Source organism: Leptinotarsa decemlineata, unplaced genomic scaffold (assembly GCF_025532065.1).
Source record: "Leptinotarsa decemlineata unplaced genomic scaffold, Ldec_3_MD MMD2_P_RNA_scaffold_14, whole genome shotgun sequence".
NCBI lineage: Eukaryota > Metazoa > Arthropoda > Insecta > Coleoptera > Chrysomelidae > Leptinotarsa > Leptinotarsa decemlineata.
The window spans coordinates 3,204,553-3,232,070 of NW_027412528.1; the positions used below are offsets into that span (position 1 = coordinate 3,204,553).

Genomic DNA, 27,518 nt, shown 5'->3' on the forward strand with positions numbered 1-27,518 from the left:
CTTTTCATGTTCAGGTTCTTCTAAAGACTCTGTTATTTCTTTCGTTTTTGAATCCAATGTAACTAACTTCTGATTCAGATGTTGAATCTCTTAAGACTTGACATTTATTTATTTTTCGAAAAGGTTGATTTCTACTTTCATTAAATTTAACTGTACGGCTTATAGTTACCTTATCTGTTTTTGGATCTTAAATCCTATAATCCTTACTGCTTTCACTATATCCTACCATCAGCCCCTCTTTTGCTTTTGCTTCCAATTTGGACCTTTTTTCTTTTGATATGTATATGAAAGCTTGACTTCCAAAAGTTATTAAATGTGCCAAATCAGGTTTTTGTCTAGTCCAGATCTCATAAGGGGTTTTGTTTCTTGATCTAGTAGGCAATCTGTTTGAAATATAGTTTGATGTTGTCACTGCTTCTCCCTAATACTTATATGGTAGTTTAGCATCTGAAAGCATACACCTAGCTGACTCTACCAAAGTACGGTTTTTCCGCTCAGAAACTCCATTCTGTTCTGGGCAGTAAGGTACCGTATATTGGAATTTTATACCTTGGTTTATCAATGAGTTTTTTACACAGTTGCCTGTATATTCTCCGCCATTATCAGATCTAAGAATTTTAGGGTTTCTTCCAAACATATTTTTTACTTCGGCTAAGAAAATTTTCAGTTTATTTATGACCTCATCCTTTGAATGCATTAAATAAAGTGTTGTATATCTTGAAAAGTCATCAGTAAAAGTTACAAAATATTTTTTACCTTCCACCATAGGGGTTTTCATAGGTCCACATACATCACTACGGATTAAGTCAAGAACTTTCTCAGTTTGCAAACTTGATGACTGAAGAAAATAGCTTTTTGTAAGTTTTCCTTCTGTACAAGAAATGCATTGCTCAATATTATCACATTTTCTAATATTTCTTCCAGTGGCTAATTGTTTTTCAACCAAGTGCTTTATCGCTTCAGGGTTTCTATGACCTAGCCTTCTATGCCAAGTATGTATGCAACTCTCAATTTTTTCACATGAATTCTTCATTTGGTTTGCTTCCTCTACAATTGTTTCAACTTTATACAAACCGCTTTTACACTTAGTAATCATTGCTAAAACATTATCTAGTTATATCACCGTTTCCTTATATCACCGTTTCCAAGTCAACTTGGCAAGTCACACCAATAGGTGGTTCCACTTATGTTTCGCTTGCGTTTACGCAGCTATTTTTATCAAGTACTTTCTTGGTTTTTCTCATTTTGTCTTCAATCGATGACCGCCTGCCCGGTACTGACGATGCCCAATAGGCTGAAACAGCTGTCTACCGGTGGCTCTTAAATTGAAATCAATATGGGAATGATTAAAAAGTACTTATCTATTAATTTTTTGATTTTCATGGAATTATTTTCCAGCAGCTTGACTGCATTAACCTTTCTAGGTTTATATATATATATATATAAATATATATATATATATATATATAAAGAGAGATTTTATCGAGTATATATATATATATATATATATATATATATAAACATTACGAAAATCTCTTCTTTGATTCACGATGAATTGAAAGACTATGTTACACAAAAATATTACAAAAAATCTTCCGTATTTTTGCGTAATATGAATATGTCTTGAATGCCATGAAAAAGTAATAATTATTATTTATCATTATTAATTAATTTTTGGAATTCGCAGTTTGAGGTAATAATTGAAATCTCGGTGTTTGTGATCTCACTCTGTCAAATTGTCTTGAAGATTTTTTTTAAAAGTTTTTGAGTATATTTGATAGCTATGAGAATAAGTCGTAAAGTATACTTCATACCAGTAGGTAATGTGAGTGTCCCTATCCAGATAAAAAAAATTCAATGATTTTTTTGAATTGGCATCAAATTTGATAATGGCAGAACAACGTTCGCCGGGTCGGATAGTGAAACATTAATAATCAATATGTCAGTATCGGGATTCTTATTGAATTTAATGAACTAGTTTTCAAATATGTTTTCATCCAGTAGTGCTTGTGTTTTGTCATTAAAAAAAAACAGTCAAATAATCTTTCATGTCATAGATAAGTTTTTGGAGAGTAGAATGAATGAAAAATGTTTTGTAATGAGCATGGTTTTTAAAGAAAAACGAAAGTTATGTCAAGCGACACACTCCTCTGAATGGTCAACCTACACATCGAATTGAGAATGGGAATGGATATGGACGTTTGTTACTGAACTTTTCAACAATTTCAGTAGATCGAAATGAAAACATAAATACATATGGAGTATTTTTATATAAATATCTTGAAAAGATACCTGACTCAGATAAGAGGAAGAATTCATTTAAAGCAGAATCGATTTGTGAAAAGAAAATGTTCATAGTTGGAAGATATGTTTCATATTATTTCAAATTTTGATTTTGAGTCTAGTGTTTCATACTATGATATTACGAGATGTAGTTATATGAAAAATCTAGAAAATATAAAATATCCGCAGCAGCCTTACGAAAACCAGGCCACCAAACGCGGACTGCGATTCCAAGAATTGCATTTACTGGATACTTTGCGAGTGCGGAATCATACATCGGTGAAACTAAGAGGCCATGGAAAGTTCGCATTGCTGTGCACAAGAAACACAGCGAGGAGAAACCAGCAAATCCGGAATAGCAGAGCATGTTTGGACTCATCAACATAACATCAAGTGGGCTCAAGCTGAAATCATCCACAAAAAGGAACAGTGGTTTAGGAGAAAATTCAAAGAAACCGCGTATATGTTGTCCAACAACGCATTGAGTCAAGCTAGCAAAGAGATACGTAACATTGGAAACCTCTAAGCGAAAAACGACCAGCTCCCGCCAAAACCAATGAAGAGAAGAGAGGGAAGAGGGGATAGGTGAAAGCACTCGAATGACCTATAAATAGTCAGATCTCGGAGGAATAAGTCCAGTTATCACCCGAAGACGATTGTGGATACTAACAATCGAAACGTCGTGACATAACTTGGTTTGGAATCTTTCAATTTTTTATTTTTCATTTTTTGTTAATATTTTTTAATTTTCAGCTTTTATTAATATTTCAATTTTTTATTATTTTTTTTTGGTAGTTGCTTGTATGTTATTTGTTTGTAATTTCAGTTTTTGTTTAATAAAATTGTTATTTTCGGGTAATCTTTTTAATTTTTTTCAGGGATTTCAAATCAATTTATATTATATTAGACAATGCAAGTCCGAACTGATGAAATACATCATCACAAGGTTTGATTACCGCTGACATTGGTCATCGATAACGGTTAACAGCTAACTTCGGAATAAACTGGAGCACTTGCTATCTGGAAATAGATTGAAACGTATCACAACGCATATATGACATCATCAATCGAATGGACACATCGGAAAGAGCAAAACTTTTAAAATATAAGATCAAAGAAGCATTAATGAAAGAAGCAAACGATCATGAGATGTTTTCTAAGTTATTTTCCAGACTTCCCTTTGCATATAGAAACATTAATCACGAAACTACAAAGAAGAAAAGGATTTGGAAGGATTTGGAAAAGCTGAATACACTTATTTGAATTAATGAATCGAAGAGGTTTTGTATTAAAGTGTATAATATTTTAAAATTCTTGCAAAGCGCTTTCGACTTTTGTCATCATCAGTGCTCACCTGAAGAGCACAAAAAAGAGTCCAGCAAACATCATGTTTGGGAAATCCATAGTTCACAGATTTGATCTGTTGAGAGCCATAGTAAACTATCAGAGAAGTGATGATCCGAGACTCCAATACAAGTTATGAAGGAAATTGAGAGATCAAATTATATATGCACCCTTCAAGGATCATAAATGAATTGGAAAAGGCATTGCAACCAGATCATGAGTAGTAGACCATTGGAACAAATGGAGTAAATGAAAGTGGATCTGGAGGGTGCCTATGGTAACAACATCCAAAATTACTTTTGGAGAATCGTAGTAACGAATCAGAAACTAATATTCTAAACACATATTACAGGTCAGCAATGATATTTATTTTTAAGATAACCAATCATATGCTACCTTCTTATTTCGAAGAATTTATAATTTATAGAAATTCCACCCACAATTACACTACTAGACAAAATGACAATTTTCACCTGCCACGATGTAGTTTTATCAAACTCCATGAAAATTTTATTATATAAAGGCCTCATTGAATATAACAAACTTCCCCAAAATGTGAAGAATAATAAAAACCTGTTTCAATTCAAAAAAGATTTTACTGATTATATGAAAGGTATCACATTATATCCTTACTATGTGTGTCTATATAACATGAAATATTATGTATATTATCTTCCTACCAATAGATCATTCATTCATACACTTTATTGGGCGTGACGTCATGTAGAAAAAGCTCTACATTGCAAGGAATTCGAACGTTACAATATATTTTTTATGGATATCAACGGATCTACTGTGGAAGTGTTGACAAGAATTACTAACAATATTTACATTCTTAATATTTTCTATCAATACTTTCATTTTGGTCGAACAATTTTCTATTGTGAGTTGGCAAATATTAACCCAATAGTTCATACATATTATTTTTATAGTGTTCTATTGGTTTATTGACACATGAATCACTGCTTTGTGAAATGAGGCTTTCATTATACTGGGGTATGTAACATATACCGAGTTCAAATATTTGTTGAAGATATTTTGACATCATCAAAAATTGAAAACCTTCTCAACATTCTGAAAAAAGAAGTGTTCAAGAACGAATTCAGTTCCAGATTGGGAGACGAATTTCTTTTCTATAAATTCAAGATCATCATGAAGTGAATTCTGTGCATCATTAAGACTTTATTTAGTATCGTCAGAATTAAACATGACATCTTGTTGTAGATCTCATATAACCCCTTCAATTCAAATTTAGATAATGAAGTTCATCTAAAATACTTTCTTGTAAAACTCCTTTTTTATAGTAAGAAATGCAAAATCTACATTAAAGAATGTTAAAAATGAATTGACATGTACTGTAATTGAGAATACTGGTTAATTCCACATACAAATAACTTCAATTATATTCTTGCTAGATATTATTTTTCCATAAATACATTACGATTCCACATTCCATTACATTTTTTTTTCACATCTAGAAGCGTTTCCAGTTTGAATTCATTATTTTCTTAGAAATATTTCTTCATGAAAACCCTCATTAACTCAGTATGAAAATACAAACATTCACAAATTGAAAAAAAATTAATATTCTTGTCGGATCGACCCAAATCTTTGTTTTATTTCATGAAATGTAAAAATGAAAGCCGGTTCGTTGCGCTTTGGAATGATTTAATTTTGAATTTCAATTTTTGACTTCTTGCAAGAGTTTCGATGAGTTGTCTTCGAATGGTCATTTTATTAGCCCTGACTTTTGATTATACATTCAATGGATGTTGTAGTTTCTTGATTTGCTACAAGTTATGATAATTTTATGATTTGTAACCTACACCTACCAAGCCAATAAGATAACTGTTGAAGTTTGTATCATATTGCTAGCTGAATGAATAAGTAATTAGAGTAAAAGAATAAGTAATATATGCAATAGTTCAGAACTGGGGAAATAGAAATAAAAATTCTATCTGAAGCTTTTCATTGGATGATTTCCAACGATTTTTGTGCCTACCAGATACTTTCAACTATTTTGATAAAGTACTAATACTCAACACGCAATATTGTCTATTGTGTAATTCTAAAATGAAAATATGAGTCAAGTCACTGCAGTAAGTTTATTTGTCTCATGGTCTTGGGAAAACTCTCATTCGTAGAGTTCGTACTTGAATCTGTCAAATATAATAACATAATGAAAAATATACTTTCAGGATATTAACTAATGTGAGGAATATAATGAAAATTCACAGGCTTTTCGTGAACAAAAAATTATGAAACAGAGTGAATCGTTTCATAAAATAAACGAGAGGAAACCTAAAAATGCTGAATAAGTGGAGAGAGGAGGTGAAAGCTTGAAGTTTTTCCCAAAACGTTCAGGAGTCTCATCGTTCCTTTGCTGTGCAATGTGTTTTTACACAAAATTTCAAGTGGAACCCAATCATATTTTCCCAGAGCCGTTGGGGGTGTTGATATTTTATATCACTAGCCAATAAATGCCGCTGAAATCTGCATTCTGATAAAATATTGAACTTCATTGTTTTTCCACTGGACCTTTCATATGTGTGTGTTAAAGTACATTGAGGATGTATGTTTCAATTTGGAATGTATGAGAGGAGTCACTGCTATAATACTCGCATGTTTTAGCTTCATTTACCAAAATTTCCCTTTTCTGTTAGTAGTATCGAAGTACCTGAATCCATAATAATTTTATTGCTCGGAAATAAGAAAATGCGACTGAAAAACATGATACTATCGGAATAACATTTCAGACAGTTGCATTAGTATCATCAGCAGTATATTCAAGATATATATATATATATATATATATATATATATATATATATATATATATATATATATATATATATATATATATCAAGAAAATTAGTGTCTTATAGTATGATGAGTTCAGACAGTGAACCTTCCAAGGAACCACCATACAATAATTATACTCTTTCGCACACATACATAGATTTTGAACCGATATCTCTGATGATCAAAAATACTTTCAATATTTTAATAACCTTTCGAAACCTGAACATCTATCAACTTATTTCATTCTGAAAAATGATTACATATGAAGTACCAAAGATATAGAAAACAATAATTTTTCATAATGAATTAGATATTTTGGAAGAGATCTGCTATGAAAAACGTATATTGTTCAACTATGTATATTTTCAAAAATCACACTGCACTGTTTGAAAGAGAATCGTTTTAAAAAGTTGAAATACAAATATTGTCCGAAATATTTTTTAACGGCGTAATACTTACTTGATGAAATGTTACATGGTGAGTCTACAACTGGACACCATCACAAATGGAAACAGAAAATTAAAGGTTCAAAAAATTACCTATTTCATGAATTAATTATACGAAATTTAAATAATATTTAAGTTTCTCAATAAAAGACGGCTAAAGCTTTTCATTTTTTATGTTATTTGAAATGACTGTATTAGTAGTAGGTACCTGAATGGTTAAAAGTTCATTATTACGTTTGTCAAAGAATATTAGTATTTTCACAGATGATAAATACATGGTTTAGTACCTTCCCAAACTATTGTCCTTTTGTCCCTTGTCTTTATCAAACAAATGAATCTGAAGCTGAATACCAAAGTTAGACTCCACTGAAAGCTATATCAACAATGAAAAGGTCAGCTGTATGTTATAAGGTGAAACTTGGTGAATATTTCTCATAGGAACATAATTTGGAATCAGTTTTTCTGAGAAGCAATTGAATGTGATTTTTCTATCAGGTTTGTGAAAGAAATATTTATTTTTTGTTCAGACTTGCGTGTGTGGGACAACTCTATGTGATTTTCAAAAAGAAAGTTTGTTTGAATTGAAAGGGTATACCTTTCTCGATCAACACACTTGCAGTTTCCTCCTTTGTTTAAATAGGTAATATCAGTTGACTGGCCCTATGTGTTTTCTTATGCTTATACTTTTTTTATTCAAGTGTCTCAAAATGAACATAATGAAATTTTTTGGTACTAGTTTCAATCAATCTCAATTAGGTTAACTGAGCAAGCCGTATAGTGGTTTGAAATAGATGAGAATACATTTAATTCAGGCTCTAATAATGCTATTTTGAGTAAATTCTTAATTTTAGAACTTCTTGGAAAAATTGCAAGTATTCTGACATACCAATAGTAAAATTATTCACACTTTTCAGGTTGATAAAATATTTGAGGACACTACACATTTATATATTTGTCTTACTTTTATAAAATGAGTGAGATTATGACAGAACATGCAAAGCAAGCGAGATGGCAGAAAAACAAGTGTCGTTTTTCATTGGAGTTGAAATATAAAGATAAAAGAGACAACGACAACTGAAGCGTTATGTGGTGTTTGTCTGCAGTTTGTTGCTGTGAAAAGTCAATATTTACAATTGGTCACCTTTATACTAGATAATTACAAAGTGAGTTTCTAAATCTTACCTTCCAAGATTTTCGTCATCCCCTGTATCATCTTTGTCCCATAAATGAATATATAGCTGCTGCCCATTTGATTCAAGTATTTGAAACTAATAAATAAAAAATAATAAAATAAATTCCTGAAACCTTCAGAAGCTGAAAATATAATTTTTATTTACATTCAATAATTACAGATGAACAAAGTGGAAATTGGACAGATATCAATTTAAGTAATCTTGCATTTTGTTGAAGCATTGTTATGGACTCTGGCCTATTTTTACCGTATTTGAGTGTGGGGTGTTGTGTCTCTAGAGTGTACAGTTATTTCATGCAAAGTGACAATAATTATGAACAGATATAATTCAACTTACTTCGCACCAGTAATCCCATTTGGGATCAACACTATTATCGATAACCTTCGTTTTGTATTCTTGCGCTCCAACAGTTACAACAGCATAAGGATCAGATTTCCCTTTGCCTAGAATGCTAACATCTTTTTTCATCAAGTGTCTAGCTTCAAAGACGTGTACTCTCAGTACTCCCTGTAAAAGAATTGACACATAATGCATCACAATCATTTGAAAGGTAGTTATTAATGATGCAACGGATTGTAACGAATCAAAACTATAACCGAGTTCTTGGTACGCTATGTTAATAAATACCCTAGTCACCTAGAAAATAAGCCACAATAAACCCTTATGGGTTGCGGTGGAGGGTCGAATAGACCCACTCACTTTAGACCTAGAGACCACCTAGAAAGTATCACGGTTATTTGCAGTTCCATCAACCATGTAACGGAACAGAGTCAATCTACATTCAACTAGATGAATTATTCGAGAAAAATATCTGGTCAAAGGCGGATTCAATGTTTTAAAAAATATTTGAAAACAATTGCTCTGTTAGGACCTAACCAGTGCTCCGTTTACGTTACACATTATATTATAATATTACACATTCGAATTCTGTCAAATATCAAACACTGTATTAAAAACTTTTTCACCGTTCGAAAGTTTAGAGGGGGGAGATTATTTACGTCCGCATTGTGTACTTATTTTGACAATCCAAGTGTGTGAATGCGCGCGTGTGTAGTATGTGTTTGTTGTATATGCATTATATTTTTATATTAAATTATATTTTTGATATAATGAATCATTTATCGAACTTTGATAGTTATCTTAATTCTTTGAAAATTGAACAAACAAGAATATTCTGATGCTAAAACCTATCGGAAACTGGTATAATAATTAAAAAGGATATTGGAGCGTATAACTGAAAAATTATAGGAGAAGAAAGGTTTTATGGCTTCCTGCTTCTCCATCTTTATATAAAAAAATGTTTGGTTTTATGCTCTGAGAGAGAATATTCATTCCGATTTCTGAGACTTCTATCATGTTTATCACGTCTGTATGTGAACTTCTTTAGAATATTTTGAGGTTGTTGTTTCATTCTGTGGTTATGAACGAAGTTAGTCAGATGCGATTCTCTTTGAATTTTGAGCCAAAAATAGTTCTAGTACATGCATTTTGAACTTCTTGTATTTTTGATGACTTGATTTGATCGTGACATAGACGATATGGCAGTACTTGATTATGGATAAAATAAAAGTATCGCATAAAATGACTTTCATGTTTCGCTGGAGAAAATGTCTGTTCGAATAAAGTTTTTTAACAATCCATAAGCTTCAGTATCAGTGAATTTACATGTGATTTTAAGTGTAGTTTGTAATCAATATGATATCCCAAACATTCAATTTCATCGCTAAATTAAGTCTCGTGATTGTCGATCATAATTATGACACTTTCGATATTCAGAATTTTCTGATGCGGGTTGAATCACGTGAATGTCACATTAGACGTTTCTGGTGAACCACATATCGGATCACTTTAAAAATACAAAAATACAAAACACAAGCACTAAACGAAAATCCTTAAGGTGCTCTGTGAGCGGTGCCTGTGCAAAAGTAGCGATTCACATTGGATTTGAATCGCTAGAGATCAAATCCATTTGGAAAAACGTTTTCAGGAAGTTTACTCCACATAAACGCAGGTCTATAAATAGAAGAGTTTTTAAACAGTGAAGTTCGAGATGTACTGAGTTGAACCTCAAAACGATGAGTAGCCACAGTCCGTCACGTATTTCTCACATGTACCGCTCTCGGTGGAATTAAATGTGCCAAGTCACTTGAACACTTTCCGTGAATGTATCTATAGAAGAGAGACAAATCTCCAACCTTTTTTTGATGTTCCAGATCCCAAGTGATGTTTGCGTCTCCAATCAGGCGGATTACTTTTCTGGGTGGAATCCAGCAGATTCAGGTTGTGGTTAGGGTAAACATGACATTTGCTCGATAGAGGCATCTAATGTAGTTGCATCTTTTTGAGACTCTAGATCCATACTGCTTTGCAAACTGTTACCAGATACTAGTAGTTTCAGCATCAATACAGTTATTGAATGTGAACTGACAAATCTGAGCGGAGTAACGATTCAGAATATACACACCACTTGATCTAATTGCGCATGCCTTACTAACTACAGTAATATGGGTTATATTCCTAACCAAGAAATGGATAAATGAATATAGTTATTTACCGAATATTCGCTATTATACATAAAGTGGCACTGAATAAATAACTTCAAATTATGGAAAGCACTTCAAAGTCCTACTTGGAAATTCTTTGATATCAGATAACTCTGAATTACTCTCAAAAATTGGATAGTCAATTGAAGGATAATCGAAACGATCTACTCAATATTTGCCATTCACTTCTAGTGAAGCTTGTCCGAGGTATCAGGAATTGGCCGAAAACGATTATAGATAGTTTTGCACTGATTTCAAATTTAATTTCTTTTGACAACAAAAATCTGAGCCTATATTTAATATTCATCAAGAAACATTGCAACAAATATTTAAACAATCAATTGCCATTATGATCGGGAATGTGTTACTACACGTAGATGTTTTAAATTAAGAAAGCAGGTCTATAACTCACCTCTGGTTCAGTAGCTTTTAACTCAATTGCTTCAACTTCTTCACTGAGTTTGATCGGGAATTTGTTAGGTAGCACCATCATGGAAGCTACAGTTTCAACTACAATTCTTCTCAAAATATCACTGAAATATAAAATATGGTTCATTTTTAGTGTTTCAATTTAATATTTGATAACAAAGTAGTTGAAATAAGTTCACGACAACTTAGAAGTGCAATTGCTAAAATTAAAAACAAATTAAGCAGTGACTTCAAACAGTGAAATAAACATACATCGACTTTTGTAATATAAATTTGCTGAATACAACTCTGACTTCGCGAGGAAGTCAAATAAACGTTGACATCTTCAGTCGAAAAATGTATCGTCTTTGTTACGACTCTAGTTATTTTTCTTTCAGGGATCGCCAATAAAACTGTATTTCAGTATAACAAAATTTTAATGATTTTTCCAAAATAACTTCTGACAGTCTTTTTTATAACAACTATATGGTGAGCAAAAAAATATAAAAACAAGCAACAAATGAATAATTAGAAAATCTGAATAACAAGTTTCAACATCCTCCCCACTGCTAGAGAAACTATTTTTCCTCTAGATCCAAAAAACAAATTTTTGTACACCTCACCAGTCTCAGCCATTTTGAAAAACGCTTTATGTCAGGAAGGAAGTAATCAATTTGAAAATAAGTAACTCTATACATGGATTTGTAGATCATGCAAAGAAGTAACTTTCAGACACAAACTGAAAGTCCTCCTGAAACAGCTACTTTCATATAAACATTGAATTACACGAAAGAAAAAAATTATTTCGAAACAAATACTTCTGTATTGGCAAGTGTCTTAAGGCAAAACATCGATGTATACCAGTGAGGGTGACAGTGTTCCATGTAAGTGCAATTTGTTACCATTCATTTAAAGTAGAACTCATGTGAATCATATCTGATTTTTATTCCACAACGAATGTTTGAAATACAAACTGAGTAGAGAAAAGTATCTTCTGTATTATTCAGTGTTCATATAGAAGTATTTGTCTCGAAAGAATTTTTTTCTTTCGTGTAATTCAATTATATGAAAGTAGCTGTTTCAGGACTTTCTTTCAGTTTGTGTCTGAAAGGTACTTCTTTGCATGATCTACACAACCATGTATAGAGTTACTTATTTTCAAATTGATTACTTCCTTCCTTTCTTTGGAAGATTCCCTCATTCTTTTTTTTGTATCAAGATGGAGTAGTAGAAAGCCAAAAACTTTCCCAAAAATTAATCACTCCTAAAAATATAACCCCTTCAATTCAAAGACTACGTTTTCCAACTTGAGATCTTATTGTTATTGATATCGGTTTGAACATGAATTTGAAAGAGTTTTTTATTTTTATCTGATATTATTCAACGTTGAAGTGTCAAGAAACGCAAGCAAAACACTCGAAACGCACCCAAAACGGTCGAAACGCACGATATGCTTTTTTCTTGACGTATTTTGAGACACACTGAAGGATCGCACGTTGAAGTGTTGAACTATCATGTTTCTTTCTTGAATGATGTATTTTAAGACACCTTGTATACATTGACGCCATGTTCTTTCTTGATGTATATTGAAACACACTATATATACTCCACTGAATACCCGCCGCCATGTTTTTTTTCTATATTCTGATTTTTCATTCATCACTTTCGCGCTTCCAACCACGCTCTTATCTTTGAATCTTACTCATTCCATCCTTCTGTTTTATTCATCACTCTGAATCGATGATGACAGCCGACAAAACGACCGCCATAAATATAAACAATTCGCAATTACTTCCAATATTCCACGTTGGTGTCGAGGCTAAGGACAACGTCTAGGTACCATGCCGACGACCTGGGTTCAAATCTCACACCGATCGCTTTTTTTAATTCAATTTCCCTCAACTGCCGATGACCACTAAGACCATGTGACTGGTACGTGACGAGGGGGAAAAGGTTGAAGGCCTAAGAAGGCCTGAGTGGTGAAGCGGAGTCCCAAGCTCTTTGAATCTCTCCGATACTCATTCCATCCTTCTCTGCATCGATTACATCACACGTTTGTTTCTCTCTTCCACTCACTAAAGTCTCTCTCTGAAACACCAACGACGCGCGACCTTGAAGTGAGCTAGTACCCGCCTTGTTCATCTACTCTTTCAATAAAGTGTCATTCGACTATTATTTCCATTTGAAATTTTTGACATGATATATTTTTGGTGTGATGAAGGGGAGGCTGGTGTGATGAAGGGGAAACACAACCCCTTGTGTTTCCATGAAAACGAAAATTGAAGTTTTTCTCGTTTTTTTTCAACTAACGTCTAACTCATTTAATAATTTCCATTTCCTAATCCAACAAGCCTCCAGAGCGGCTTCATTGAGGGAGTATAACTCTTCCTCAGTAGTGCTTAAAGCTACAGTGCTCTGCTTTTTGCAACGCCAAATAACACTGTTGTCAAATACTTTAAATACATAACCAGTTGTAGATTTCCTGTCTTTATCTACAGCAAAACTTAGTTTGCATGGACTTCAGTTTTTCGGTTTTCCCAAATTTCCTAACAGCAAAAAGTCTTCATGCCTATCTTTGATTCCTAACAAAATAGTTTCACAAATTTAAATATAGTCTAAAGTTACAGCCAAATCAACTGAATACTATTTTCACTATTTTATTCAAGATACGTTCGCCGTGATTTTTGAATTGACATAATTTTTTATTCATGAGTCGATAAAAATGAATCAAACACTGAAGGTTAAATGAAGCTTACCATGATACGTTAATGAAAACCTTGCCCAAATCGGTTGTTCCGTGTATTAGATTGATTTCCTTCAATTATTATTGAATTTTCCAATTCTTGGTCTAGTTAAACTCAAATGATATTTAAACCAGTTGTACTCAATCACGTGAAATTTTTATAATGCCAAAGTATCCAGTACGACAGATCCAGACCGTCCTCATATAATTTTTGAAACTACCAACGTTGTCACAAACACTACGGCTCCAGGTGTTGTTTGAAGAGAAAATAGGTGAACGTTGACACTGAAGAATGTCACAGTAACCGTTTCGGTTACGAGTTCGGCTCGCCAATGAGTACCCGGCTTTCATTTTCAATAAAGCTAAGGCAAGATAACCGTTTACTAAATATCTTATAACCCACTCATAAACGTGACTTCAATAGTTCATTACAATGTGGTACGGAAAAGGAAACACTGATGCAGATTTGGGTTTCCAAAGGTAATGAACCAACAACTACGAAAACAATCTCAGATTATTCTGAAAAAAAACTCAAAAGTTAAGTTGAAAGTAGAGGGCACATGGCATTTTCTGAAGAAGTTTTTCAATATTTTCAGATTCTCTGTCCAGGAATAGATTGTTCGAATGTAATTCTAGGACAGAAAGTTCTCAAGGTTAGTGGACTGAAAATATTTTTCATATTATTTCAGCGAGGTGAGACACTGGCACTCCATGGAAAAATCAAAAGGATTACCAAAGGATTATGGGAGCCCCGGAAATACATTACAGAAAATAATACTTGAGTATTATTTATGAGATTTTCACTAAACAGTTCACACAACCGCAACAGGTGTTTTACAATACAATAGCTTTTTCTAGCGTTTCAATATTGAATTATTGAGTCTTTTCATAGGAATACGTTTTTTAAAGTAATGCGCAGAAACCTTAAGAGGAGAAAGACAAAATTTCATTTATTTCTCTAGCGTAGTATTTCGTACAGTTAACTGAACTCTGTAGTTCTATTAAAAAAACTATTTAATTTTCCTGAACTTCCGGAGAATATTATTTATTGATGAATTTCGACCTCTTGTATTCATGAATTCACAGATGATTCCACCATATAAAATTCTAAATAATTTTCTTGAACATTTCTCATCAGGTTATAAATTATGTTAATTCATGAACTTACCTCAGCCCAGGCATATCCAGAACATCTGCAATACCCACGAGATCAAAATCGATATCTGGATTATTCAAAAAGAATACTTGTATTCCTCCGACTAGAGGCATGGTAGAAATGAGAGGTTTCATAACAACTCTTAGCATACCATGTAGCTATAATAATGAAATACAAAAGCTCAATGGTGTATCCGACTACATATTTGCTATAACTCACCTGAAAATCTCGAATTCCGCCCTTCAGTCCAGATAAGTGAAAGGAAATATCACAATCCCCGGCATAACTGAAATGAATTATTTATTTTTATCACGTCATGGAAAGTTTATAAGATACTCACAATATATCGAGGTCCATAACAATTTCATTCCGATCAACATTTTTGTCGTACACTTTAACCCCACCTATACGGAACGGCTGTAAAATTAAAATGATTGACAACATCGAAAGAGCCATTTATTTAATCACCAAATTCTAGTCAGGTTGAACTATATTCTTTTTCTCGAGATATACAAACATATTTTGGAGAAATCGTTTTTTTTTATGAAACTACCTACCATATTGTTCCAAGTAAATATCCATCAAATGCATATTCTCTCCTGAGAAAATGGTCGGTCATTCATGTAGGTATAAAATTACTTTCAACTTATGAGTGAACAGTAATTAAAGAAGAAAGTAATACAAATCATGAAATTATGAAACAACGAAATTAATTGGCGCTCCGGGGCGACTTCATTGATTCCAGTGGCGCATTTGCTTTTTTAGCTGCAGGAAAACCCGGAAAAACCTGTAGCACCACATCTGAATATCTTGATCTGCCAATGACCTCTCTCTCATAAAACAAAATGTACGGTGTCTCCAGAGGCTCCAATAAATTCAAAACATCGCCAGAACACTTCGTGACACGACTATTGTTTATAATGATTTTTTTATCGAATAAACAATGAAAATTCAAATTAATTTTTTTTTCAGTTAAGACAAATTATGATTAAAAATGAATGGTTCCTCAATATTGATAACAAGTGTTAGAAAAAAAAATTATTAATTAACAATTTCGTTTGTGGGCAATTGAATTTTTTGTAATATACGATTTTTTTATCATAATTTGCATAAAAAATTATGTTTCCAAATAATTTTTTGTAATTATCTTAAAAAAAAAACGCATTTGCAATTTTTCAAACAGTAACAGATAAAAATTAAAAAACTCGTGTAGTTTCTGTTCATAAATTAAATTAATAAAAAATTAAATTACTTTCAATGATTAATGAAGCTTTTCAATGAAAACGAATTGAAAAATATTTTTTTTTTAATTTTTCCAACAGAAATATTTTCTGAGGCCTTTCAGAAATAGCTATAAAAAATAAAAAACTCTCAGATTTGTTATTTAACAATTATGGAATTTGCAACGTTCCCGTTTATGAGTTGAAATATTTTTTTATTAAAAGTCCAAAGTGAGCGTGCCTTGCGAGAGCCAGAGTACCTGTTTTAGGACGTATTTTGAATCCTCTGAGAAAATTATAATTATTGGTCCTGCAATTCAGGGAGAAAATTTCCTGCTCTTTTTGAATCTTTATTCGAAATTTGAAAAATATCAAAAAGTTTTTGAATTATTTGTAAAAAACCAAAGATATTCCGAATCGAATGACACCTCGTTCATATTTTTCGGAGGCGGGAAAAAAGTTTGACTTGAAAAGCATCTGTAGCAGTAGTACATTTTATTACACAAGGCAATTGAATGGGAGTTTTGATGAAAAATAAATCACGCATAAGCACTACTTATCTTGCATTTGACAGCTCAAACACATTTGGTGAATTTATATAGTGAATGGATCTCTTTTGTGCTCCATTTCATTATGAAGACATCTTGTTATACCCAGCACGTGAATATAAAAAATGATTTCCATTGTCATCTTCGACATACAACTCGAATATTTTCAGAGCATGTTCATTTCAATTTGACAATAATTCTTTTCGGAATTCATTTAAATAATGGATCGAGCAAGGGTGGCCTCATTTATGTTAAATTTGAGTGAATCTATATATGATAAAAGATTGACGTTCAAAATGTGCAAAATGAATGAATCAAAGAAAAAATATTATTGGTGATAATTCTATTGAAATTAAGTATATTTACCACTGTTCCGAGAATGATTCTTTCGAACTTGAAACCGTTCAATTTATATTTTTCCAAACTTTCTCTGAGGACAGGTTGAATGGTATCCCTTACGAGTTCTCTGGCAAAATGGTTTACGTTTGGCCAAACTTGTTTGATCACCTGCAAATATATAATTAATAAAAACTGGAATAGAACTTGTCTATGTGATGGAATTGGCCGATACTTGATGAAAATCCATAACGTATTCAAGTAACGAATATTACTGGAGTTTTTTCCCAACACCAAATCGTTATTTTTAACACCTCGACACGTGTTTCGATCACCAAGTGATCATCTTCAAAGAGGAAGATTGAACCTAGAAACTAACGCGAAGGTAACCCTATTTATGCTATACAGATATCCATACAGGTAAACCATCCAGGTGTACCACCCCATACAGGTATACCAACCTAAATTAATTTTACAATGTTTCCTTATCTATTATTTTACAATATATGTTTAACTGTTATAGCTTATATAAAACAATTTTCAGCTATATAAAAATTAATTTCACATCTAAATTTATTTTTTGCAATGTGTCCTTATGTAGTAATCAGTAAACCCAACAATAACAATATAATTTAAACAAGCTATATAGCAACTGAAGACTTAATAGGAATATTTACGTTAACAAAATTTGGAAAAACTGAATATCTTTTACAGCTCTTTAGAAACCAAATATCTGCTTGTATTAGCCTAATTTTAGTTGAATACTTACGATACAGATTCAGTTCCGATGACCTGGCCGTCATTATGTACTTATGATGCACTGTTTGGAACCTTTGGTGTAGTAATGAATATTACTGGAGTTTTTTCCCAACACCAAATCGTTATTTTTAACACCTCGACACGTGTTTCGATCACCAAGTGATAATCTTCAAAGAGAAAGATTAAAACTAGAAACTAATGCGAAGCCAACCCTATTTATGCTATATTGATATCCCATACAGATAAACCATCCAGGTGTACCACCTATTAACGTAAATATTCCTATTAAGCCTTCAGTTGCTGATAAAGTCCAAAAATTCGCCAAAGAAAAATGGCTTGATTTAGAAATCGATCATCTGTACACTAACCGTAGTCTCTTAGAATTAGATAGTTATAGTCTATATAAAAAACTAACATATAGATTAGACGAAAATGATTACGTATGACTTTCAGAGAGGAATGTTTCGGATGATTGAATCAAAATATATCAGAAAAATGTGTACGCTGAATAAGAAACTCAAAACCTTTATATCTACGCATAAACCGAAAGAAACCACTCATAAATATTGTTGAAAATCATTCATCACAATCGTTTGATAAGAGATCAACCTTTTGAACAACGGTTTGAAATTTGGCATCCCGCCTTCCAAGAAAGTTCTTGAAGATATCGTTGCTAGTGTTGCAAGTTCGATTCAATATATGCCCGATTCCTCAAAGGGACTAGTTCGAGAGAAGGTCAGGAATCAAATCTCCAAGAACAAGATAACAGATAAACGGAAGCATTCAATAAACAACAATAAAAACCAAAAGAAACTTATCAAACGATTGAGAGACAAGGACGTTTTTTATTCGAAAGCCGACAAAGGTAACAAAGTAGTAATTCTGGATAAATCGGACTACTATGAAAGGGTCAATACTCTCGTTACTAACGGACCGTGTGCGAAATTGTCCAGGAACCCGTTACCAAAGATGATTGCCGAAGTAAAAGACGTTCTCAAGAAATGCGACAACATACTTACTCCTCAACAGAAACGGAAGTTACAAGTTTCCAACCCTACCTACCAAATAGCAAAGTGGCTCACTAAGGAATTTGAAACCTTGTCTATTGTGGAACCAAGTTTTAGTATAAAAAACTCTTTAGAGTTCATACAACATACAAAAAACGTGGTTCTGCAAGAAGGTGAGATTTTGGTTTCTTTCGATGTTAGTTCCTTATTTCCTAGCGTCCCAATTCCACAGACCTTGCAACACCTCAGGGGATTACTAGAGGAAAATAATTTCAATAATAACGAAATCGATGAATTCGTTTCTGTTACTAATTTGTGTATGAAACAAAATCGGTCCCAGGTAGAAGGTTGCTTTTATGAACAACAAGAAGGAACGGTTTCCCCCCTACCTGGCAGACCTGTTCATGAACAGATTCGAAATGGAAACCAAAGAAAACTCGAAGTATTTTCCTAGGATTTCTACCATTTCTTGACGTTTTGGTAATGAGGAGCCAATATGGAGGGTTAGAATACGATATATTTAGAAAAGAAACAAGCACGTACAGGTATATTCCTGACAGTTCACATCACTGTGGACAGCACAAACGTGCTGGGTTGAATTTTTTAGTGCATCGTCTTTTGACTTTCCCTCTAACACATGATAGGTTCACAAAAGAAAGACGTACAATACAGGAAATAGCAGCCACAAACGGTTTCTCGAGGGGTATTGTAGATGACATAATAAGGAAGAAGAAGTTTAGGTTAAGAATGAACGAAATCTCGACTTTCAGAAAGGACAAAAACCAAGATAAATACATCTCAGTTCCATACCACCAATATACGAGGAACTTTGGAAATATTTTCAAGGAACTAGGTATGAAGATGGTTTTTAAAACAAGTCATACACTACAGAGCCTTTTGGGAAGTCCAAAAGACAAAGTCGAGAATTCGGAAAAGTCTGGAATTTACGAAATTGAATGTAAGGACTGCGATGCAACAAAAGACATGCAGACAAAAAGATCTATTAAAGTAAGATATAAGGAACACATATCACACTTAAAATATGGAGGACCTGAAAAATCAGCAGTCGCCCATCATATTTTGCAACAAAACCATTCCATAGACTTCAGTTCATTAAGATTAGTTAGACAAGTTAACAACAACAGGCAACTAGATGCCTATGAGAGTGTAGAAATAAGTAAACACAATAATATTATGAATAACGATGACGGACCTATACCAAAGAGCATAATATATAGCTTGTTAAAATAATATTGTTGGGCTTACTGATTGAATTTAGATGTGAAATTAATTTTTATATAGCTGAAAATTGTTTCATATACAGAGCTATAACAGTTAAAGATATATTGTAAAATAATAATAAAGGAAAAATTGTAAAATTAATTCAGGTTGGTATACCTGTATGGGTGGTACACCTGGATGGGATATCTATATAGCATAAATAGGGTTAGCTTCGCGTTAGTTTCTAGTTTTAATCTTCCTCTTTGAAGTTGATCAGTTGGTGATCGAAATACGTGTCGAGGTGTTGAAAATAACGATTTGGTGATGGGAAAAAACTCTAGTAATATTCATTACTACACCAAAGGTTCCAAACAGTGCATCATAAGTATTCAAGTAACGCTTTATTGTGAGATTTTCACTGAACACTTTACAATAGCTTTTTTAAGCGTGTGGTAACTGAATTCTACCTAATTTGTGCTTTATACAAAAGGTCTTCCAACAGGGGCTTCCGAACTTTGACAATTGGTAACAGCCATATTGTTGAAGCTGTATCTGTGCAAATAATGAAATTACGTCGACGAAACGTATAATCTGCCGATAACATCGCAGCTGTCTGTGAGTGTGCAGGAGAATCCGAGGCAGTCGATTTCGCGTGGCTCACAAGAACTTGGCCTGTCGCAGATCGCAACTTGGCAAATTTTGCGTCGTGACATGGGACTGAACCCGTACAAAATTCAACTGACTTAGGAACTGAAGGTAAACGACCATAGACAACGACGTGTGTTCGCTGAATGGGCTCTGGAGCAATTTGCAACTGACCCTAATGGGTACTTTGTTAACTAACAATGATTTATTGAATATAATATTGAATTGTGATGGCAACACTGCGTTGGTTGTAAATGCAGGTTATGTATGAGGTTATACGCTAACCATGTTGTTTTGATATAAAAAATAACAGGCACGTTTTATGTTACAAGTCTTGTATCTTCAATTACCCCTATAATCCTTAACATACGTGAACAATCAAAATTGTCGAATTTGGGACTATATCAATCTACATGAGATCCAAGAGCGTCTAATGCAATCCGAAATTGTCACCGTTTGTTGTGGATTTTGGGCTGGCGGCGTCATCGGTCCATATTTCTTTGAGAACGATATTGGCCAGACCATCACTGCCAACGGCAAGCACTTCAGGTCGATGATTACCAAATTATTTTGGATTGAATTGGATGACCTGGACACCAACGGCATGTGGTTACAACAGGACGGCGCTACGTGCCACACAGTTCATACCGCATTGGATATTCTGCACGAGAAATTTGTGGGCATGTTCATTACGTAGAGGTGATGTGAACTAACCACTGATATCGTGCGATTTGACCCCGTTAGACTTTTTTTAGACTTTTTCTTGTGGGGTTTTCTTAAGTCGCAGGTGTATGCGAATAAGTCACAAACCACAGCGGTCCTTAAAGCCAACATGACACAGGAGTAGTTTCTTGAATGTGGAGACCAATTTCACATTTGTAAACCTTCTTTTGACAGAGACATGAGTTCAATCACGACTATGAGTATTACATTTCGAAGAGAAAGGTTTGAAAGTAATTCCTTTAGAATGCTTAGAACAGGGGTCGGCAAGTAGTTTTAGGTGGGGTCGGATACTGTGGGAAAATTTTGAAAGGGTCCAGAAAAAAAAAACAAATATCAATAATAGAATGCTACATATTATTTTGGTTTCAAATCACATTTTCAATTATAAAAGAAATACAAGATCTCTTATTAATGTGAGGAACTACACCGACGTTCTTGAGCCAGTTTTTTAAAGTTTGGTTCTCGAGAGTTATAGCAAATTCGATGTGTGTCTTCTGTTAAATATTATAGGGATGATTGAAGATACAAGACATGTAACATAAAACGTGCCTTTATTTTTATCTCAAAAGATGATATGGTAGGCGTATAATTTCTAACCCCATACATAACCTATCTTTACAAACAACACAGTGTTGCCATCACAATCCAATATTACATTCAATTAATCATTGTTAGTCAACACCTCCCCCCAATGATTTATATTAACAGAACTAACATTACAATTGATAAGTATTAACAGAATTTACACACTAAAAATACACAATGCGAACTAAACTCTATTCCAACCCTAACTTATGTACAAAATAATTATGAGAGGTTTTGTTTAATGGTTTTGTAAAAATATCGGCTATAAGTTGCTTTGTAGGTATATACATAACACAAATTTCCTTATACTCTATTTTATGTTTAATAAAGTTATATTTTACATCCACATGCTTCATTCTTTTTTGATCAGGATTACATACAGAAAATATTGTACTTTTATTGTCTTCATATATGGTAGTGGTATTACAACTAACGTCTAACTCATTTAATAATTTCCATTTCCTAATCCAACAAGCCTCCAGAGCGGCTTCATTGAGGGAGTATAATTTTGCCTCAGTAGTGCTTAAAGCTACAGTGCTCTGCTTTTTGCAACGCCAAATAACACTGTTCTCAAATACTTTAAATACATAACCAGTTGTAGATTTCCTGTCTTTATCTACAGCAAAACTAGCATCAGCATATCCAACTAGTGGTTCGGAATTATAATTCTTATATTTTAATTTATAATCAATGGTACCCTTAACGTATCTTAAAATCCTTTTCAAGCATTGCCATAACCTTTCTGATGGTCTAGATTGATATCTTGCTAAATATGAAACAGCAGCACACAAATCAGGTCTTGAACCTACTACAGTATACATTAAAGAACCTATACAAGCTCTGCATTTATGCTATAAAGAGTAATCAACTGTACAATCATCAAGATTAGCATCAACTTCCATGGGCGATTCACTAGCATTTGCTTCAGACATACCAAAATTTGTCAATATGGATTCTAAATACTTTTTCTGGTTGATATACAAATAGTTATTATCTTGAATAATATTAATACCCAGATATTTTAAATTTTTAGATCCTAGATCTTTGAATTGTCCTCACCTAAAATTAATAAAAATCATAAAATTTATTGTACCAATTTTTTGAAGATTTTTCAAGACCGTAAAGTGATTTTTTTAATTTCAAGACATAATTTTTATTTATATTTACACCAGGTGGGGGCTTTAAATATACAATATCATCAATTTCACCATGAAGGAAAGCACCTTTAACATCCATTTGATGAATTAAATAGTTCCTTTGAACAGCGACTGATAAAAGAACTCTGAGAGTTTGTAATTTCAAAACGGGAGAATAAATTTCTGTAAAACTATCCTCCTGTTGAAACCCCCTTGCAACTAATCTAGCTTTATATACATCACCCGCCTTTTTTGTAAAAATCCATCTACAATCAATTAACTTAGCGTCTTTTGATTTTTCTACAACTTTCCAAGTTTTGTTATCCTCCAAAGATTTTATTTCTTCATTTACCGCTTCATACCACCTATCTTTGTCGTCATAAGAATCTATATCATTATACTTTTCTGGGATATTACTATTAGAACAAGATAAAAATGATGCCATTAATATATCATCTAAATCTGAATCATCAGTGACAAAATCTTGTAAATATTTTGGTTTTGTTTTCTTTCTTTTCTTTCTAGAATTAATATCATCTGTATCCTTTCCCTCCGGTTTTAATGACTCTAAATTATAATCAGAAGTTAAAGGGGTTTTGTTTTCCTCAGGACTACCACTACTATCCTTTTCTCTCTTATCCGATACATATTCTACATCAATACTAACAGTTTCAGGGGACTCTGAACATGTTTCATCCCTAAACAATACATTTTCGTTCTATGTGTATCCTCCTTTCATTAGCATCCCATAATCTGTATCCCCTTGGAGCATACCCAACCATTTTCAATTTCACACCACGAGGATCTAACTTCATTCGAAGTTTTTGGGAAATATGGGCATACGCAGGTGACCCAAATATTCTAAAATTAGACACATTAGGACGTCTTCCCTCCCACATTTCCAATGGTGTAACATTAAGGGAAGCAGTAGGACTACGATTAGTGACATATACCGCATATCGCAGGGCCTCGCCCCAAAGCTCTTTAGGAAGCTGTGAATCTAACTATAATGCACGGGCCTTTTCAGTCCGAGTACGATTCAATCTTTCAGCTACTCCGTTCATTTCGGGATTATATGCAGAAGTATACTGCAATACTATGCCCTTATCATCACAAAAGGATTTAAAATTTCTAGAAATATATTCACCACCATTATCTGACTTCAACTTCAATATACCATGACCAAAATTATTACAAGCATAATTATAATAAGCCTTAAAATATTAAAAAACCTCAGACTTGTCTCTTAATAAGTAAACTACGGTGAAGTGGGTAAAATCATCTATAAAAGTAACAAAATGTTTACACCCGTGCCACGTAGAAGGGATTTTTTCTTTCAAATCAGTTAAACCATCAACCATATTTTTATTTACTAAGGTTTTCAAACTACTATAACTTAAGTGAGAAAATCGTTTGTGCCAAATTTCTACTCAATTATCATTGGTGTCTGATTTTGCACCATAATAACAATCATTAAGTGATACTTTAAATTCTATAAAATAAAGGGACCCTAGTCTATGCCCAACCATAAGCAATTCATTGGTTTGTGAGAAAACTTTAACTTCCCCTTTATCGAAGATGATCTTTAAGCCATGCTTTTCCATTTTGGAAACAGATAATACATTTTTTCTTAATTGTGGTACATAATACACATCATTTAATATAATGTCAACTTTAAAATCACTTAAATAACCTTTTATTGTCCCTATACCAACAGCCTCTAAATCAACGCCATTTTTAGCAGGTGAAATTTAAATTGACTTATCCAGTTTACAATAATTAGAGAATAAACGAATGTCATTTACAAGATGAAATGAACTACCTGAGTCAACAACCCATTTTAAACTATTCTTATTCTGCTGTTCGGTGTCAGGGCTAAAGGACACAAAACTTACAAACTTGTTACCTTCAATATTTTCATTGCCTGTAAGAAATGACTTTCCTCTACCTCTCCCCTGGGTTTGATGATGAGTTGCCTTACTGTCGTCTCGGCCTCCGTTGTACTTCCAGTCGCTACGTCCGCGGCCGTGAAGTCTCCAGTCACCAGTCTTGTGTCGTGCCTGCTGAGTGCTCCTACACTGGGATTTTTTGTGTCTGGGGCGTCCACATCCATAACATAAGAATTTGGATTTGGTCACTTCTCTGTTCCTTCCCCAAGCAGTCTTTTTTTTCACAAAGTCCATTTTCAATTCCTCCACAGTTTCCAAAGCCGTGATGATGCCTTCATAAGATTTCGGCATGGATAGGAGTAAATAGTTAACATTTTCTTCCTCCGAGAGCTCACTGCCAGCATCCCCGAGTTGTGTAATAAAATATTCATTAAAGGTTTCCGTTCGTTGAATTTTATATCGGACGACTCCCTTCTTATAAATAATTTAGATCTTGTACCTTTCTTCTCAAAGTTGTCTTCCATGCTTTCAATCATTTGATAAGCAGATCTGTCCTTTAAGTATTCGAGGTGACTGTCGGTGGCTGCCGCTATTATGATAGCCTGGGCCTTAGCTTCTAATTGCTTGCCTCGCCTCTATTACTCCATTATCCCGCAGGATACTTTTCAATCGAAACTCCCACGCGTTGTAATTGTCTCCCGCGAAAGAGACAATTTGATATTTTTCTTTCGACATTTTTCTGTCCTTTTAACACTTATCCACTATAAAACGCGATATCCGTCCTGGGCCCATAACCCTGTTAAGGATTATGGGGATGATTGAAGATACAAGACTTGTAACATAAAACGTGCCTTTATTTTTATCTCAAAAGATTATATGGTAGGCGTATAACCTCTAACCTCATACATAACCTATCTTTACAAACAACGCAGTGTTGCCATCACAATCCAATATTACATTCAATAAATCATTGTTAGTCAACATCTTCTAGGTGAGCCTCTGTTAATCTCGAACGATATTTGTTTTTCATCTTTGAAAAAGATGTTTCACATATGTATGTCGAGCCAAACATAGTGGCCAAATTAATAGCTAGCCTCTTACAATTTTCATATTTTTCTGGGACATGTTTGTCCCAAAATTCTTCTGTGGATACCGTTGTATACATTTGCAAAGACACATCTTCTTGCAAATCAATTACTTCCATTTGAAGTGATGGCTTTGACAGATTAAACAACTTGGCAGCCACATCTGTCCATTTTGCCGCTGAATCAATTTCAAATGGAGATTTAACAAACGGAGATAGCTTGCCTGTATCTGCAAAGTCTTGGAATCTTATAGCAAATTCGTTCTTAAGATCGGCCAGAAATTTTAAAAACTCTGCAATGTCTTCTTCAGAGGTTTTCTTTCTAAATTCAAGAATTGTCGGAAAATGAAAAAAATCTTGTTTAACAATATTTTTTCAAAGATATCCAGCTTACGACAAAAAGCAGACACGCTTTGTATCAAATCACATATTAACTTTCCATTTCCTGGTAACTCTGTATTGAGCACATTCAAATCTTTTAAAATATCTTTCAGAAAAGCCACAACCAGCATATTGCGCTCGTTTTTTATAAACTCAATGTGCTTTCTGGCTCCCTGCGTATCCAAGTTTTGCAAGAAGGAGAATACTTGTTCTTTTATTAGCCACAAACGTTCAATAACTTGACGTTTACTTAGCCAATGAACGTTGTTATGTTGTAGTGTAAGTCAGAAAACGCAGAATCACATTCAGAAAGGAACTCTTTGAAATGTCGGTGCTGAAGAGCAGAATGGGATCTCATAAAATTAATCAACTTGACCAAGTTGTCCATCACTTCTTTGAGTGTAGCACTAGGTTTTCCACAAAGGGCTGCCTGGTGAATTATGCACTGATACAATATTAGACCTGAATTTTATCTCTGATTCTCTTTACTACACCTTTTTCTTTGCCAATCATTGCTGGGGCCCCGTCAGTTGAAAGCGAAACCATTTTATCATAACTGATGTTATATTTCGTAATAAAATCATCAGTGGCCTTGAATAAGTCTTCTCCTCGAGTGTTTCCTTTCAACTGCAATATTGCTAGCAACTCTTCCCTAAAAATCTGACACTCAATGTCAAAAAATCTTACGAAAATATTTGTTCATCATCAACAATGTCGCACGATTCATCAAGTGCTATGGCGTAGCAAGGTGCCTTTTGCAGAAGTTCAAGAAGATTGTTTTTGATGTCCACAGCTAAAATTTCAGTTCTTCGTGTATTACTTCTCGCTAATAATGGAATACTTTGAATTGCAGAGACTTTTTTTTTCTCCAATAAGTGACGTAACTACTGCCAACATACATTCCTTCACTATCTCAGAATCTTGGTTGCTCATGCAACGAACTAGTAATTTTGTACTCTTTTTGTAAGAACTATGAGATATGTCTGAATTTTTTCTTTACGAGCCTGACTGCCAGGAGGAAAGTTTTTGTGGAATTGCTGTTGAATTGTTTCTGTTTTAGTTGTAT

General features: G+C 33.5%; 1 protein-coding gene across 1 annotated transcript in view; it reads right to left on the reverse strand.

Moving 5' to 3' along the window:
* Window positions 1-27,518, reverse strand: part of Esyt2 (Extended synaptotagmin-like protein 2) — a 125,874-nt gene that overhangs the window by 60,871 nt on the left and 37,485 nt on the right. Inside the window, exons 4-10 of the mRNA XM_074176858.1 lie at window positions 17,053-17,193; window positions 15,259-15,335; window positions 15,138-15,204; window positions 14,931-15,076; window positions 11,024-11,144; window positions 8,405-8,575; window positions 8,058-8,143 (exon numbers count right to left, since the gene is read on the reverse strand). Coding sequence (XP_074032959.1) covers window positions 8,058-8,143; window positions 8,405-8,575; window positions 11,024-11,144; window positions 14,931-15,076; window positions 15,138-15,204; window positions 15,259-15,335; window positions 17,053-17,193 — 809 coding nt within the window. The remainder of the gene's footprint in view (window positions 1-8,057; window positions 8,144-8,404; window positions 8,576-11,023; window positions 11,145-14,930; window positions 15,077-15,137; window positions 15,205-15,258; window positions 15,336-17,052; window positions 17,194-27,518) is intronic.